Source organism: Onychostoma macrolepis, chromosome 06, assembly GCF_012432095.1.
Source record: "Onychostoma macrolepis isolate SWU-2019 chromosome 06, ASM1243209v1, whole genome shotgun sequence".
Classification (NCBI taxonomy): Eukaryota; Metazoa; Chordata; class Actinopteri; order Cypriniformes; family Cyprinidae; genus Onychostoma; species Onychostoma macrolepis.
In genome coordinates this window covers 4,213,285-4,231,191 of record NC_081160.1, presented here as the reverse complement: position 1 = coordinate 4,231,191, position 17,907 = coordinate 4,213,285, and the positions used below count along the sequence as shown (strand labels likewise).

Sequence of the window (17,907 nt, the reverse complement as noted above, 5' to 3'; positions counted from 1 at the left end):
TGATCAGTAAAATGTGCGCATGTTTAAGTTCTCCATTCCTTTTAGACCTAAATCTCACGTTTTCTGCCACAACCCAAGGCTAATGTTCAGATTTGGAAATCTTATTTTATCTGGCAGGTCATCTGGATCAGTCCTGCGTCCCTGCGGACGGCCGCGGCTCTGAGGGGCTCACGCTCTAATCGCTGTATTACGCTGACATAACATACCCACAAGACACTGCTGACACTCGGGCTCTTGATGAAGCAGAATATTCTCTCTTGTAGAAAGGATAACAGTCTGGAGAATGTGTTATTACATTTGTTCTGGCTCATGATTACTGAGAATGATTTGGTGTTAAATGTCCTGTACAGTGGCCTTCACAACCTGATGATCACAATAGTCTCAACAAGGATCTGAATATACCAGCGTGAGGGTAACCTAGCGGTTAAAGATCTGTACTGGCAACACAAAACACAAAGACAAGGAGTTTAAAGGAGTGTAAAGTGTGTTGTTGTGTTGAATGACTCGCTAAAGATGAATCTGCAGCTAAACGGTGTAACTAACACTTACAAATCGTAACACTGTAAGAAAAAAATAAGTTTTTCTAAGTGAATAAAAATATTTCAGTTTTTCTCATTTAAAATTTTACGTTTAATTGAATGTTACTTGCCATTTCGTTGTAATTATTTGTGAAATTTACAAAAAAAATTCTAAGTAAATCATACACTAATTTTTTGTAATTTTTTGTGTAGCTCAAATAAAATAAAATATAGATATTAGATGAAACAACAATGAAAACTGGAAATGCTGCCTTTGCAACTAACGGATTAAATAATGATTAAATAATTTAATTAAATAGTACATTAAATAATAATAATAGTTGAATTAAATAATAAGAATTGAAATACCGAAAATAACTGAAAGAACAGTACATTATAACTATTTAGAAGTATTTAAAAAAATAGAATTAAAAAATTAAAAATAGAATAAAAATAGAATTAAAAAAATATTAAAAATAAAAAAAGACAAAAGCACAGAACAAAATTACTAAAACCTAAACTAAAATGATAATATAAAAGATAACAAATTATAAAAATAAAAGCAAAACATTAATTAATAGTATAGAGTATATAGCTAGACCTATATTACAATCATAATCTCTAGGGTGAAAAAAAATAGAAGGGACATAAAGTCAACGTTTTAGAGGGGACATATATTAAAAACACATTTTACTTCCATAATTTGATGTATTTATATTTCAGGAATTGATTAGATGGTGAAAATAATTTCTATATGACAGCTTCTTGGGGTGAAAACTAAAAGATCTTGGTGACAAAATCCATTTCAGAGAACGTTCAAATTAGAGAGCCTAAACCTGAAGACATGTAAGGCTCTTAAAAGCTAAAATGTGCCATTTCTGCAACACTAGCAAACAGGGAATTGCAAAAATAATGTTTTCAAAAAAATTTCCTGAACACACCCCCGATGTGCCATTGGTTGGTCAAACAGTTAGCTCCGCCCCAAACCCCCACCATTGGTTGAGTCAATGTTGCACAAATAAATGAAGCAATGTTTACACTTTTTGGGGAAAATGACATCTGAAGGTGTACTTATAGTTGTTCCTACATCTTGAACAGGGATAAGAAAGTTTTTAACATTAAAAAAAATGACAAGTTTCACCTTTAAGGTTATTATTTTCTCTTCATGAGATCTTTATGGGAAAGCTCTTAAACCCAAACGCATCTATGGCCAGTGGGGAAGTATAACCAAGAGACAATCTGTCACTGTGCGCTGAATTATCTCGGGTTGATTATCTTAAGCCAAGTCCGATTACGTGACGTCACAGATGGGGGTCGGTAGTATCTACAATCCCTCATCAATGAACACAACTGGACATTCACAGCCACCTGAGCTCAGCGGATCTCTCCAGAGGGCATCTCATAATGTCACGACATGCGTTCACATATAGAACACAGTGTACCAGCCCCATGCACCGCGCAAGAAATAAATAATTAAAACTGCACTCCTCCTCATGTGCAAGAAGATTATTTGGCCGTGCTCAGTGATGCAGTGTGCATTTGCATGAGAAATTAAATGCATTAACTCTATGAAAGTGCATGTGCACTGCAAGCTGTTTACCTTATTGCAGTACAGCATCCAAACCTCATACAGTCTCTCGGTCGATGCCATTCTGCACTGCAAGCTGTGAGCATGTAGGCAGAAATCTTCCCAATAATAACTCCAATTATATTACGGTCAGTATTCCCGAGCCTTCATGGTGTCAACATCCTGCCAAAAGGAGTTTGCCCAAATCCCACGATCATTCGTGGATAACAAATCCCACCAATGGGTGAATAGGAGTCCGTGTTAATCCAGGGTGACAGATCGTGTCATTTCCTCCGTGCACGGTGCAATCACATCCATCATGTGAATGATACGAATCCCAGATGACTTGGACTTGTGCGTTTCCGGCAGTTTTCCACCAGCAGCTTTTTGATATTCCAAAAATCCCTCTGTTCTTCCAAGCCCTGTCGACAAATACAGCACACATTAAAAGCAGCCCTGGTTTTCGATGCAACACGAATGCATTGCAAATTCCAAAAACACATTTGCATGCCACAGAAAACAGTAAATGTGCAATGCATGACTTTGAGAGAAGGAAATAAATAGCCCATAATAAACAGATACCCATGACATCATCATCCCAGGCCAACTCAACATGTTCACAGAGCCAACATTATATTCCAGCCTTGAAATAGCATGCAAACTATATTTTAACTCCATAACTTCACGATATCAGTTCAGATTAATTCTGTGCATTTTTTATTTATAAATGTCCAGAGACATAGTAAAAGTTGATCTAGAACTCTGGGTGTTTTTTTTAAGCTATAGATACTAAACAAACATGACTGATTCTAGATTTAGACAGAAACCTACAACACAAGATAGAAAACATTCAACACTTATTAGACCAACAGCATTATCTTGACTAAAAGATTTACTTCAGAAGTACTAACACTTACGAATACCTCCTAACATCAACACTTGTCATATTATAAAGATCAGATCATAATAACAAGTGGAAAAGGCATATACAATACTAATACTGTACATGAATAGATTAGCTCACTATCGCTGTGAAACTCACCTGCCTCAACAAAAGCAGCCCGTCGAAACTCCCGAACCAAAGCTTGTGTTCTGGTTAAGAATCCAGGAATGTGGCATGAACTGAAAGCGCCACTGACATTTAAACCAGGTCGGTTTCAACCACCCAAACTAGATTTTGACTCATTTTGTAACCAGATAAGCCTGACAGCCCGGATGCATACGACGAATATCATCGCACTGGACTGCGACGGCTCGTTACAACTGCAAGGGCTCGGGTGGCTTGAAGGTGTGTGTGTGTGTGTGTGCGTGTGTGCGCGTGCGTGTGTGTATTTTCTTTCCTAGATGTTTTACGACAGGCCGCACTCCTTTACGTTGCCTATGTGGAGCTCATGTGCGTCGCAAAGGCGTGGCTGAAACTAGCGAAACGACCAATCCCTCAAAGGCTTGGCGTAATGAATATTAATTACATAACGCTTACGTTGCTACATAAGATTCCTTGAGATTTTTTATTTTTGTCATATTTTATGCTGGTATTTTAGTTGGTTTGTTTTTAACTATTTAATTTAGTTACTAAAAATCTGAAAATGTATTTAAAAGATTAACATTAATGTCTGGAAGGCCTAAACTAAGTAATATACAATTTTCATACCGAAGACATACTGAAAATATTTTTTAACATACGCGTTTATCATGCAGTCAAACCGGTGTGTTCGGTTACGTAATCTAATTAATATTAATAAACAAACGTTAGCCATTGGCCAAATGACTAGCGTTCACGTGCTAACGTATGCCCGTCAGCCAATCAGATAAACATGTATAAACTCACTGTATAAACATGACCTTGCCTAATTAATATTAATAAGATGCCTTCAACATGGTAAGATTACTAAATTCAGCCTCAATAATTCGGTCATCCCTATTTTTAAATCTATAATTCATGTACTTTTATAAAGATTAAGTTACCTTGACATGAAATATATTGGTTTTTGAAAGCATGATATGTTTAAAAAAAAATGCAGGATCTCTTTACGATGATTTTATAGACTATTTTGACAATATATGACCGCCCTCTGCTGGCCAGAGAGAGCAAATACAGAAATACTTTGGTCAAATAATTTGGTCAAATTGCTGGAAATTAAATATTTTTGAGAGCTTAAAAATAAAATTCACCGAATTAAATAAAATAGTCAAATTACCAGGGAAATAAGGTCAGTAACTGAACAAGAACATATAAAAATATAAATCATAGGAATTTTGTTTAGAATTTCACTTTGAATCTAGTGCATTAAGAAATGGCACAAGGAAAAAAACAAATGACAAGACACCAAAGAGTTATGAAACAGAGTAAGAATATGTTTATCATGTATCTAAATATCTTACACAGTTAACATGTTGAAAAACATCAGTAAATATAATATCGGTCACAGTTACAGCTGCTCAGTCCTTCTCGATTGGATTGAGGCAGTGTTGACGTGCGGTTGAACAGCACAGCATTGATGGTTTGGTTTGTTTCTTCACAGGATTAAAACGTGCAGCTTCTTCATTCAGAGCAGGAGGAGGCTTGTGGATATCTGAACACAGAGATACACACAAACACATGTACTGTACACACACCCACATGTTCACTGGCACAGGCTGAGTGGGTGATGCACTAACGACATCCACACACACACACACACACACACACAACATGATATCTGGCTCCTGCATTCATGGCTCAGTTTGATGACCTCACTCGTTAGAGTTGGATCAAATACAGTGATTTGCAGTTAGGTCATGATGTGATTGGCTGCTGTGAACATCAAACAGGAAGCTCTGATCACACACTGACATGGTTTATATTCAGAATAGCATACTAACAGTATGTAACCGTATGCATGGAATACTTGGGTGACCTACCACATTGGCTAAAATGTGCATTATACTTATGAGCACACAGAATGGAATAAGACACTAGTCACAGAGTGCGTCATTTTTCTGTCCATAATAAAAGAGAAAATGTTGCATGAAGTGACCAATCAAATGGCTTAACGAGTGCAGTTACTTTCCTGTATTTTACAGAAAGTTGGGTGGGACATATTAAAAAAATGCTCGTTTAAAAATAGCTAATAGCTGGGCTGCATGATTCTGAAAACATTGTGATTAAAAACCCCCATGTTTGCTGTGCTTGTTTATAGGGCTGCACAATTTGGCCAAGAATTGTGTTATTACATATAAACATGAATATAACATACATAATTTATTATTATTATATTTTTAAACAAATAAGAAAAATTTGTATTGCAATATTTCACTGTAAAATTAAAAGTAAAAGATTAATAATAAAATATTAAACAAAAATAAGAATTAATAGTTTTGTAATATTTCACAGTAAAATTAAAATAAGAATATTTAAGAAAAACAATATTAATATAATTATAATTATTATTGAGAAATACAAATTGCCATTTTAAGTCTAGAGTAAAATAACAAAACTAATATTTCTAATTGAATATTATTTATATTTCTCAATAATAATAATAATAATAATATTTCACAGTAAAATTAAGTGTTTAAGAAAAACTATATTATTATTGTTATTCATGTAAGAAATATCAGTATTGCCATATTTACTGTAAAATTAAACAAATCAAGTATTTAAGAAAGATATACATTTGATAAATTAAAAAGCAGCCTTTGAGATTTAATAAACAGACTGTAGCACAAATTCAGTTTTATTTTGATGAATCGTGCAGCCCAAGCTAATAGGCTTTTAGTTGAAGTCACAGGCATTAACTACGAGGTTATACTCACTCTTGCTAGTCAGGAAATGTCTAGGCAGCTGGTATGTGCTCGTTCAAGAGAGCATTTGATTGGCTAAAAATGTAGACACGCCCATGAGTGCAAGATGATGTCCTCAATACTTTGGTCCATATAGAGATGGGCTTTAGTGAGATTTAACTGTGGGTGGGCTACCGTAGTATAAGGTGACATAAATACAAACCAAGTGAACGGCAAAATGACCAAATCTAGCAGCTGGTTAGGACGGATTAATACCGAATATACTTAAGGAGAAACGGGCGAGAAATGGACGAGATGGAGACAGAAACAGGCAGCGAGGTTTAGGAGAAGTCCCACATGCCGTCCTCGGGCTCGGGGTTGGTGGGTGACGGGGTGTTGCAGGTCTGGGTGGGCGTTTCGGACGGAGGCGTGTCTGGAGGACAGGACACTGGCACGGCCGGATACATCAAACTGAGGAAAGAGTCCCTTGTGTGTTTCTTCACCTGGAAGATCAATACAGACCGATACATGAATTACGTTAGGCTACACTGTAAGACTCAAGTGTATGACAGCTTGATGAAAGGCTGAACGTACCTGTCTGAAGAAGGGATGAGTGAGGAGAGCTGTCGCAGACGGCCTGAACGACAAACACACACATAATACACAGGGTTCAATAAAGGAAAAAAAAGAAAGTTTATTTTTATTTTAATTGGCTCTGGACAAGGTGCAAAATTAATATTTTATCACCCTGCCAATGGTGAACTGAGAAAATACTGAAAAATATGTATGTATGTATATATATATATATATATATATATATATATATATATATATACATATGTGTGTGTGTGTGTGTGTGTGTGTGTATGTGTGTATGTGTATGTGTGTATGTGTGTGTGTGTGTGTGTGTGTGTGTGTGTGTGTCTGTCTGTCTGTCTGTCTGTGTGCAACAAAGGCACAGTAACATAATGGTAACACATCATGTTGCAATCAATAAATTACCATTAAAAATAACTGATGTATCAAATATAAATACTTAAATAAAAATGATTTTTACATTTTATATACATTTTTAATAGATTTTTTTTTTTTTCATTTCAGATCCATATCAAAGTGTTTATTAAAATCTAAAATCCTAATAAAATCTAACCCTAAAAGGCCTAATTTTAAAATAGTACTCACACAGGTTAGGTTTTTTTTATTATTTAATTTTCCTCTGAAGTCCACTTATAATATTAGTAAAGCTTTCAACATTGATAATAGTCAGAAATGTTTCTTGAGCATTAAATCAGCATATTAGAATGATTTCTGAAGGATCATGTGACACTGAAGACTGGAGTAATGATGCTGAAAATTCAGCTTTGAGCACAGCAATAAATGACATTTTAGCATATAATCAAATAGAAAACTTTTAAATGTATAAGTTACTTTAAAATGTAATAATATTTCACAGTGTTGCTGTTTTAACTGTATTTAAGATCAAATAAATGAAGCCTTGGTGAGCAGAAGAGACATATTTTCTAAACATTAACCAACTCTGAACAATAGTGTAAATGTTACAAATTGTTAATTCTGAGCTGTAATGTTTGCTAAGGGTCTCTGTGTGTACCTGCGCTCAGGCTGCTGCTGCAGGCACAGTTGGACTAGGCTGTGCAGTGTGGCTGAGTGGTTTTTGGGGGCGGGGCTTTGAGGTCTCTCCGCTGTGGCAGTACGGGTCAGACTTCCGGTCGCAACACTCTCGCCGATCCCCGAATCCACACCGGAGCGGGACACCTTGAGCGCACCCATGTCTCCGAGCGGGTAAGGAGGGACGTCAAGGAGACAACAGTGAGAACCCCGCAGCTTCTGAAGCAGCATCTGAAGAAGAAGCAGCAGGAGGAAGTGAGCGTTCAGTAATCAGGGTTACAGTAGACACACAGGTGAAGAGCAGCAGTACCAGAGTGGGCGGCATGTCCTGGAACGGCACTCTGCCACTGACCAGCTCACACGCCACAATTCCCAGACTGTAGATGTCTGACTTCACTCCATATCCGTGAAGATCCTTCATCACAGAAAGAGAGACACAAAAACCCAGCATCATTTCTCATGAAACTCAATGTTTAGAACTGATGTTGGTGTTGACATTGATCAGGCACAGTATATTAGTAATATATTGTTTTCAGCCAATATTAGTGATTTTTTTTTTTATTTAATCTTACCACTGTTATTTGTGACTCTGGACCACAAAAGCAGTCTTAAGTCGCTGGGGTATATTTGTAGCAATAGCCAAAAATACATTGTATGGGTCAAAATTATCAATTTTTTTTTATGGCAAAAATCATTAGGATATTTAGTAAAGATCATGTTCTATGAAAATATTTTGTAAATTTCCTACCGTAAATATATCAAAACTTAATTTTTGATTAGTAATATGCATTGCTAAGAACTTCATTTGGACAACTTTAAAGGCAATTTTCTCAATATAGTTGAGATAAATATTGTCATTTCCTAACAAACCATGCATCAATGGATTTATTCAGCTTTCAGATGATGTATAAATCCCAATTTCAAAAAATTTACTCATGACTGGTTTTGTGGTCCAGGGGTCACATTTATTAACCTTTTATATACATATATACACACACACACACACACACACACACACATATATTAGTGCTGTCAAACGATTAATCACATCCAAAATAAAAGTTTTTGTTTACATAATATGTGTGTGTGTGTGTGTGTGTATATTTATTATGTATATATAAATACACATACATATATTTTGCATATATTTTGAAAATATTTACATTTATTTACATGTATATATTTATATTCATATAATTTATATCATATATAAATATTTTTAATATATAAAATGTTATATATTTTTCTTAAATATATACATGCACGTGTGTGTATTTACATATACATAATAAATATACACAGTACACACATATATTATGTAAACAAAAACTTATTTTGGATGCAATTAATCGTTTGACAGCACTAATATATATATTATGTTTTCATTTTAAATCACAAAGATTTCACAAATTTCATTTTAAGAGAAAGTTTTAGGAATTTTGTAGTGCATTTTTGTAAATGTACTTTTTTTTATGTATATATAGGTTTTATTATTATTTTTTATTTTATTTCAGTTTTAGTTTCAAGATAATTTACATTTATATTCAGTCATTTAGCAGATGTTGTTATCCAAAGCGACTTAATTTAGTACATCAAGTTAAACTAAATGTAAACAGAAAATGTTGCTTTGGAAACTAGTTGAAAAATGAAATAAAATAAAATGGTAAGTGGTGGGTAAGAATTGTTAAATGTAAATGAGGAACGTTTAATTAAATAAATGAATTAATAATAAAGTAAATAAGCAAGTAAGTAAATACGTTTAGGGTGTGTAAGTTTTATTTTTTTCATTTATTTGAATTTTTATCAAAAATACAGCGAAAAAAGTAATATTGTAAAATATTATTACAATTTAAAATAACTGTTTTCTATTTCAATATATTTTAAAATGCAATTTATTCCTGAGATGGCATTTTCAACATAATTACTCCAGAAATCTTTTGCCACATTAATAAACAATGTCTTTACTGTCGGTTTTGATCAATTTAATGTCTCCTTGCTAAACAAAGTATTAATTTCTTTTTTTTTTTTAAAGAAAAAAAGAATGGTAGTGTGTATATCAGATAGTTTTGGATGTTTAATTGTGTGAGCTCATTTTTTACATTTAGAACACCTGTGCCACAATCTTTGTAATAATTTGTAATAATTTTTAAATAATTTTTAAAAGTCGTCTTGCTGTTTATACATTGTTTATTGTTATAAACAGTCTATAACGCTACTGTTGGGAACAGCTTTCATGTGTGGACGGCGTGTAAACGTCACCTGTCGCAGCAGCTCCGGACTCAGCCAGGGCAGCAGAGACGGACTGTGTTGAGGCATGTCAAACACGGCTCTCATCCTCTTGCCATCCTTCATCAGACTGTACACACTCTGCAGCCCCGACAAAGACACACGGCCTTCAGCTGACAGCAGCACATGACTCGCCTTCACACCCCTGCAGGACACACCAGGTGAGGAGATGAGATTCAGTCGGGTCTCTGTGAAACAGAGTCATCGTGTGCTCACCTGTGCACGTAACCCATGTGATGCAGGTACTCCAGCGCTCGGAGCACCCCGTACAGCAGGTACGCTATCAGAGACTCGCTCATTCCGTCCGGAAAATACGACCGGAGCAGAGAGTCTGCAGAACCTGAATGAGATGCGTGCGGAGAGGGAAATGAAACAAGGGAAGGATGGCCAAAGAAAGAGGATGTTCTGTGAATTCCAGGTGACTCTTACCGTAGCTCATGAGAGGAGACAGCACCCAGAGCTGACAGCACGAGCTGAACACCAGTCTGGACGTCAGCAGGTTTGGGTGACGGAACAGTCTGGACAGCAGGACCTCATTCTGCAAATAATGCACATAACTATAAATGCACAAGCATTTTTGTCTAAATATGATTTGTGTGTAGGTTTCTAAAATTCTGAAAATGTCCTCACAAATACAGTCAATACTCTTAAAACAATAGTTTAATCCTCATTACAGGGGCAAATAATGACAGAATGTTTTTGGGAGAACTATTACTTTAAGGCATTGAAGCATTAGTTCTTCCAAAAAATTAGCATTCTGTCATTATTTACTCCCTCTCATATTGTTGCAAACCCAAATGCTGTTATATTTGCTTCGAATAATGACATTGTCAATCTGTTTCATGGAATGGCTTTAAAAAAAAAAAAAACTATTTATTTATTCTTTTTTTGGGGGGAATTTTTTGAAGTTTACTCCATAACAACTCCAGTTCCAGGTCACAATAAAAATGATCAAACTAAACATTTTACTCATTTTACTACTTGCAAATGGGTATTATATACATATTTTTTATGTATGCAACATGTTTTCATTATTAAAATGTAATTGATTTTCACTACAACAACACTCTTGTAAACATAATAATATATTGTATTATAATGTATTATATAAATTATACATTTATTATATATACAATATATAAATTACATATTTATATTTATTTTATTTATTATTTTTTTAATAATGATGGTGCACACACACATAATAAATCAGCATTTCACAATAAAAAATACATAAATCAACAGAAATGCTGCAAAGATTGTAAATGCCCGATGTATCAAACATGAACAATTACACACAAAAAAGTTATTTACATTTAGTCAAAGTTTCAATAGACAATTTGATTAAAAAAAAATATATATAATTTTATATGCCAAGCTTTATTAAAAATCTAAAATCTAATCAAGCTTAATTTTAAAATAGTAGAAATCAGCGTGATGTTTTCATGCGCATGTACACACCATCAGCTGCAGCAGCTCATCTTCTGTACACTCATCCAGGTTGGTGTTTTTCACCGCCACCAGCCGGCCAGACGGTGTGTGTCGAGCCAAGCTCACCTGACTGAGGTTATTAAAGCCCTGGCCTGGAGACACACACACACAACACAAAACAACACAGAGAGAGGACAAAACGCAGTGATATAGACACATGATATATACATGAGACTTCAGGGAATAACTAACATCATAATATCATATACTGTATAAAGTAGGTCACGGTCTTTACCCAGTTGTGAGAGCAGCTGATAGTGGGCGGGGTCAGTGGAAAGATCTGTGATGTCATCTTCATCCGTCAACACAGAACACGGAGAGACATCACTGCTCTGTCACACACACAACACAGCACACAAACACACATGAACAAACATACAGCACACACACACACACACACACGACTCTACCTGATAAAACACTCCACACAATGCTGGTCGTGTTTACTAGGTTATTCTAGGGAAAAATCAAATATAAACAGAACATAATACGACACTTCCTGTCCTGTGCCTAACACTAATGTGATGCTCGAGGAACTGCTGGCTCCACAGACTGGAGATGGAAAGGTCACGGATGAAGTCACCTCTGTTTTCTGGCCTCAGATCAGTTTTATCAGCGTGATAATACTGACTGAGAAAAAGTGTTATTATGGTTAACTAAAACATTTTGTTCATTGAAATAAAACCGAAATAAATATAAATAAATTATAAATATGGCAGGACTTTACAGAGTTTTCTCTTTAATAAACTCCTACATAAACTGGTTGTTGTAGTAATTATTTTTAGGGATAAAGGATGTAGAATATGGTCATATGTAGAATAAGGCATTAATATGTGCTTTATACACACTAATAAACAGCCAATATGCTAATAATATGCATGCTAATAAACAACTAGTTAATAGTGAATAGTATTCCCTAAACTAAAGTGTAACCACAAATATTACATCAATAAATATTTGATGAAAAACTTAAAATGAAAATGAGAAATGTTGCCTGGGCAACTAACAAAAATTACTGATTGGAAATAAATAAAAACTAAATAAATTAAACTAAAATAAATAAATACACACCATTAATTAATAAAAATGTAATTAATTATTTAAAATAAATTAAAACTTAAAATATAAAAATAAAAGCTAATTCAAAATACTGGTAAAAACTATAATAGTATATATAATACTAAAATAACACTACTGAGAAACTCGGATCTTTTGTCGATCAGAAAGTTTGTAGTTAAGATGGAGGTTAGTGGGTGTAGAATATTTAAAGGTATCAGTGAAATGAGGGAATAACAAAAAGCATTTCAGAAATGTCATATACATTTTGTTCATGCATTCTCTGCGAATCAAACAACCTTGGTGCTGCCAGTGCCATTGAACTACAGTAGTAGTGTTTTCAAAAAGGAAATGAAAGAAAAAAAAGATTAAACATAGTAATTAATTACATAGTCCATAATGCTTTATTGGAGCTCATTCAATCCTTCATAAGTACAAGTCTTGAACCTCCAGGTTTTTTGATTTGAATAATTTTGTAATATTGCAATTCATCAGTGCATCAAATGCAGCTGAGAACTCTAGGGGGTGATAGAGTTATATTCAGGTAGCTTCTATAAACATGTCAACATTTTAGACTTTAACTAAGTTCTTAAGCCTATAACTTTTTATTGAAGCATTTTTGGAAAAGCCTCTTTAGACCATGAATGGGAAAGTGGCCCAGATCACTGCAGTCAAACACCACAGCATGGGAAAATCTAAAGACAACCCACAGATGTGTCCTTCAGCCAAAAACACGGGACGACAGCACAAGTGAGCTTTCATCCAGAACGATGGAATAGAAACACCGCTTTGTGATGCCCAATACAATAGCTCTACTCAAATCTCAGATCACACTTGAGCACAACAACAATCTGAAGCTCACTGGAGTTTGAGATTATGCGATGACGTTTCACTGGCGTGACTGTGACCTCTCATATCCTACAGGGCTTTTCACACTGACAACTATTTGCAGTGACAAAGCAAACGGAAGTCATTCATTTTAAATCAGAGTCTGTGTGTGATTTGAGGCGACGTGGGCAAAAGCAGCCGACGGCAATGCGACAAAGTGAGGCTGAGTTCACTATGATGCAGCAACTACCAAAGTGAGCACAGATCTACTGATACAGTCTCACACAGCAGACAAATACGAACAACAAATAAACGTGTCATTCAGAGTGTTTCAAATTCTGAATCTGAATTGAGTTATCAAACAGGACACAGATTTTATTTGAATTTATAGAAGCAGAAAATGGAATTTAATGGAATACGGGGTACATCCAAAATAATTTAATTTATATATTTGATTATTGCAAATGATAGGAAAACATTCACTGTAATTTACTGGAACTTACTCCAGATTTTGATGAAAAAAAAAAAAAAAAAGTTTTATAAAACTACCTAAAAACATTTTGTCCATTTTGCACAAAAAAAAATGTTTATCAAGCAGTATTAATTAATTATTAATTTATCTTTGTTGTCATACAGAATAATCATCAACTGTTATATTCTTGGAAAGAAATAAAAATGTATTTTAAGAAATAAATATCTTTATTCAGCAAGGATGCATTAAATTGATCAAAAGTGGCAGTAAAGTCATTTCTATTGTTACAAAAATATATTTCAAATAAATGCTATCCTTATCAAAAAATCATTTTACGTATAATTGTTATGCAGACCAACTGTATTTAACATTGATAATAATCAGAAATGTTTCTTGAGCAGCAAATCAGCATATTAGGATGATTTCTGAAGGATCATGTGACACTGAAGACTGGAGTAATGATGCTGAAAATTCAGCTTTGATCACAGCAATAAATTACATTTTAAAATACATCACAGTAGAAAACAGATGTTTTTAATTTTAATAATATTTTGCAATATTACTGTTTTCACTGTGTTTTTTGGATCAAATGAACGCAGCCTTGGTGAGCATAAAAGGCGTATACTATCAACCCAAAACCTTTGGAAGGTAGTGTATGATATGCAATTTGGATTTTACGCATTTCCTGTTGTTCCTATTCAAACGTTATTTCAACGCACTGTGTTTTGTGACAAATTCAATTCAAATTCTCACTCCAACATGAACCAGCTCCTAAATTCTGTATTTTTCCTCAATCCCGCTAAGGACCCCTAGTAGTGCAGTAATTGAATCACTGTCGATGTGAATCTCTCTTGAATGGCTCGTCAATGCCTGTTTCCTTCAAACACACTGAAGCCGTGATCTATTGTTAGACTCTACTGACCGAGCACTGATGGCTGATGTCTTCATACTGCTCCTCTATGCTGATGGACTGGACTTGTGAGTGGGAGGAGATACAGGTGCAGTCCTGAGGGGAAGAGGGGAGGAGACATGAGACACGCCCCCCACCCCACAAATGAATATGGAGATGAATATGACTACATCCACAGTATGAATATGCATGAGTTGAGCAAGGGTGGGCTGAAGGGCAAAGACACAGCAAAAAGAGGAGATGATCATGGAAATGCTGCGGAGCCTTGCCATGTGTGATTAAGTCATGGTTACAAGAATTGTCCGTATTCGATGCAAAACATGAAACAATTTTTGTTTATTTTTACAAACTGAAAAACAAGTCATGCTTATAGAACATTTATTGAATCAAAAACATTTCTTTTTGAAGGAATAGTTCACCCAAAAATGAAACTTTGCTGAGAATTTACTCACCCTCACGCTATTCAAGAGTTTGTTTCTTCATGTTAACAGATTTGGCGAAATGTAGCATTCCATCGCTTGCTCACTAATGGATCCTCTGCAGTGAATGGGTGCCGTCAGAATGAGAGTCCAAACAGCTGATAAAAACATCACAATAATCCACAAATAATCCTACTATCCCTTTAATTGATGGACTGGAGTGGTGTGGATTATTGTGATGTTTTTATCAGTTGTTTGGACTCTCATTCTGACGGCACCCATTCACTGCAAGTGAGCAAGTGATGTAATGTGAAATTTCTCCAAATCTGTTCCCATGAAGAAACAAACTCATCTACATCTTGGATGCTCTGAAGGTGAATAAATTCTCCGCAAATGTTCATTTTTGGGTGAAAGATTCATTTAACAGACACATTTTGATATTAATAGTGGTTGAATTGTCACTTACAGAAATTATATTTAATTGATATATATTTGATTATTACGAATAATTGTGGAAAAACACTTGCTGTAATATCCCAGATTTGACGTCTAAAATGTTCTTTTATGAAATGACTTATAAACAATGCAAAATGAACATGCTTTTTAATGGCTGTTAATCATTTTGACAACATTTATTTATTTATGTATTATCGGGTGAAACAGGAAACTGCAAACACAACTTTCATTTGTTTCATGTTTAAAGAATCTTTATTGAATCCGGAGCATGTCTTTATGAGTGAGACGTTGACATAAGCCTCCTGGATTAAGAGGTGAGGTGGAGGATTGGTGGATATTAATGAGGACGTTTATTATTAAATGTGCTGATATCTAGGGATTAGAGAATAATCAGGCCATGGATATTGTTCAGCGAACATCTTCAGCCCATAAAAACATACCTAAAGCGCTACTACTATACTGAACGCTAAACCCAGAATCAAAACCCTCATGCAAACACATTTCTGATACCCAGAATGAAGAACTGAAGAAATAAACCAACACAGAAAGCATGAAATACAGAATGCACTGAGCTTGGGATGAAAAGATTTGACTCTCACCAGAAACGACATGAGGTGCTTTTGGCTGAGCTGATGCTTCACTGGAGTTCATTTATCCAATTCTGAAGACAGTGAATAACAATCAGTCCATCTGCAAAAACACTCCAGCAGTGGTTTTCTGGCTGTTTCCAGTGTGCCATGCTGCATTTCTCATTGCAAGAAAATATGCCTGAAAAGCAAAATGATTTTCGCTTACCTGGCTTTGCTCAGATTTCACTGCGTAAAAGACACAGACTTCATCTCATCTCACGCTGCTCCATTAGAGTCCTACGAAGCAAACCATCAGCGCACACGCTTTCAAGCACATATCAAATTTTCAATCAAATTTTCAGGGCTTAAATGACATTATGATCCAGATCCAAAGCTCACATTTCTATTTCCTAAGAACTATTTTAATAGCCTGATTTCAAATGCATCTTGTCTGAAAATCAGCATCCATATTCTGGTCCTGTAGCAGACGCTGTGTCCACGAACAGAGCAGCCGGAATCAGTGTCTGGCACTGCTTGACCGACTGCATGAGTCTGATCTCCTCTCTACTCTAGACATCATCATCATCATCATCTTCATCTTCAGTTATATCACTTGATAGGATGTCATATCTGTCTGGGTGCATCAGCTCTGATATCGCCGCAGGTGACATTGGGAACTACTGTCCATTTTGTGTTGTTATGTAATTAATATTAGCGGCATCGAAATAAGTTCATGTTTACCTGACTATACTTCACACTTTATATTAATAAGAAAAATATTCAAAATTATTGAATGCATATAGCTCAAGATGAGGTCTCTTTGTTAAACTGCAACTGTAAATAAAATAAAATAATGCATATTGGTGCACAATACAGCAAACAAATAGATATGCATAAATTTGCATGCCCAAATTAGATGATATGTTAAATATTAATCATGTAATTATCAGAGCAACTAAGAGCAGGTGTCCTTCCTAGTCCTTGACAGTGATTGCATGTAGGTTAACAGGGTTAAGAAAAAAAATCTTCAACGAAGAGCAATGGTGCACTAGTAGCGTCTAAAATAAGCTGGATTTCAATATTAAATCCACCCTGTTTCATATTAATTACGTTTAATGTTGCATTAATGCATTTGGTGACTGTAGTAGAGAATTTTAACTTGATTTAACATTAATAATGCACGATTAACATTATTCGCACGTGCTACAAAAACTAATATTTTCTAATATTATGCATACCAACATTTTCTGAGTTTGACGAGAAGCTCAAAGGCAGATATGACAAAAACTCACCATTGTTATGCATGTGGACGGAGGTTCTCCTGTAAATTGATTTTACGGCGAACGTCAGTTCTGGGCAGTTACAGTTACTTCGGTCACATCACAGTTTTATTGTATGAGGAAAAATCACGCATTTTACAATAACATTTGTAAGTTGACTTGCCAAAGATTTTCTTCACAGTCCCAGCTGATCACGCGTCATGCTTGACGTATTTACATAATAAAAGTCTCTCAAACACTCCGTAAATGACGTAGCAGAGGAATGTCCACAATAAAAGTCTCTAGACCACACGACTAAACCTAAACTAGAAGGGTGTGCATAATAAAAGCACCCAATCTATCACTCTCTATCATTTAAATAATCAGTTAAGAATTTTTTTTTTCCTGAAATGATAGGAAGTGATCTAAAAACAGTGGCAAGCTTAAATTAAATTGCACGTTTAGAATCCCACAAATTGTACAAATTGTTCTTTATTTTCGAATAAGGGTAAATAATGAAAGGTTTCATCTTCACTCCACGTCCTTCACTTGAACACTCAAAATTAAATCTTACTTTATTGATTCAATTCAATTCACGTTTATTGGTATAGCGCTTTTCAAGACTCAAATTGTTGCAAGGCATCTTCACAGAAAATTAAAGTTTTTACATTATATTTAGGATTAGTTT

The 17,907-nt window shown here is 35.0% G+C and overlaps 2 protein-coding genes across 3 annotated transcripts in view; both read right to left on the bottom strand.

Moving 5' to 3' along the window:
* Positions 1 to 3,419, bottom strand: part of nbeal1 (neurobeachin-like 1) — a 61,763-nt gene extending 58,344 nt beyond the window's left edge. For both annotated transcript variants that reach the window (XM_058778393.1, XM_058778394.1), the window contains exons 1-2: positions 3,128 to 3,419; positions 2,119 to 2,507 (exon numbers count right to left, since the gene is read on the bottom strand). In XM_058778393.1, the coding sequence (XP_058634376.1) occupies positions 2,119 to 2,169 (51 nt within the window). In that variant the 5' untranslated portion in view covers positions 2,170 to 2,507; positions 3,128 to 3,419. The remainder of the gene's footprint in view (positions 1 to 2,118; positions 2,508 to 3,127) is intronic.
* A 1,000-nt stretch (positions 3,420 to 4,419) lies between these two features.
* On the bottom strand, positions 4,420 to 17,461 carry stradb (STE20 related adaptor beta). Its single transcript, XM_058780008.1, has 13 exons — positions 17,253 to 17,461; positions 16,187 to 16,257; positions 15,991 to 16,052; positions 14,529 to 14,612; positions 11,486 to 11,582; positions 11,221 to 11,342; positions 10,189 to 10,297; positions 9,976 to 10,099; positions 9,733 to 9,904; positions 7,784 to 7,888; positions 7,457 to 7,704; positions 6,442 to 6,484; positions 4,420 to 6,350 (listed from the first exon to the last, which is right to left on the bottom strand). The coding sequence occupies exons 3-13, from the start codon at positions 16,000 to 16,002 to the stop codon at positions 6,189 to 6,191; spliced, it is 1,278 nt and encodes a 425-aa protein (XP_058635991.1). The 5' UTR covers positions 16,003 to 16,052; positions 16,187 to 16,257; positions 17,253 to 17,461; the 3' UTR covers positions 4,420 to 6,188.
* Between the last annotated feature and the right edge of the window lie 446 nt (positions 17,462 to 17,907).

What these genes read in the sequence shown, in the direction of transcription:
- stradb (XM_058780008.1), bottom strand. An exon ending in ACATCAGCCATCAGTGCTCG is followed by an intron (nt 11,583 to 14,528) that starts GTCAGTAGAGTC and finishes TGTGTGTGACAG; the next exon opens with AGCAGTGATGTCTCTCCGTG. An exon ending in TCAGCTGCTCTCACAACTGG is followed by an intron (nt 11,343 to 11,485) that starts GTAAAGACCGTG and finishes GTGTGTCTCCAG; the next exon opens with GCCAGGGCTTTAATAACCTC.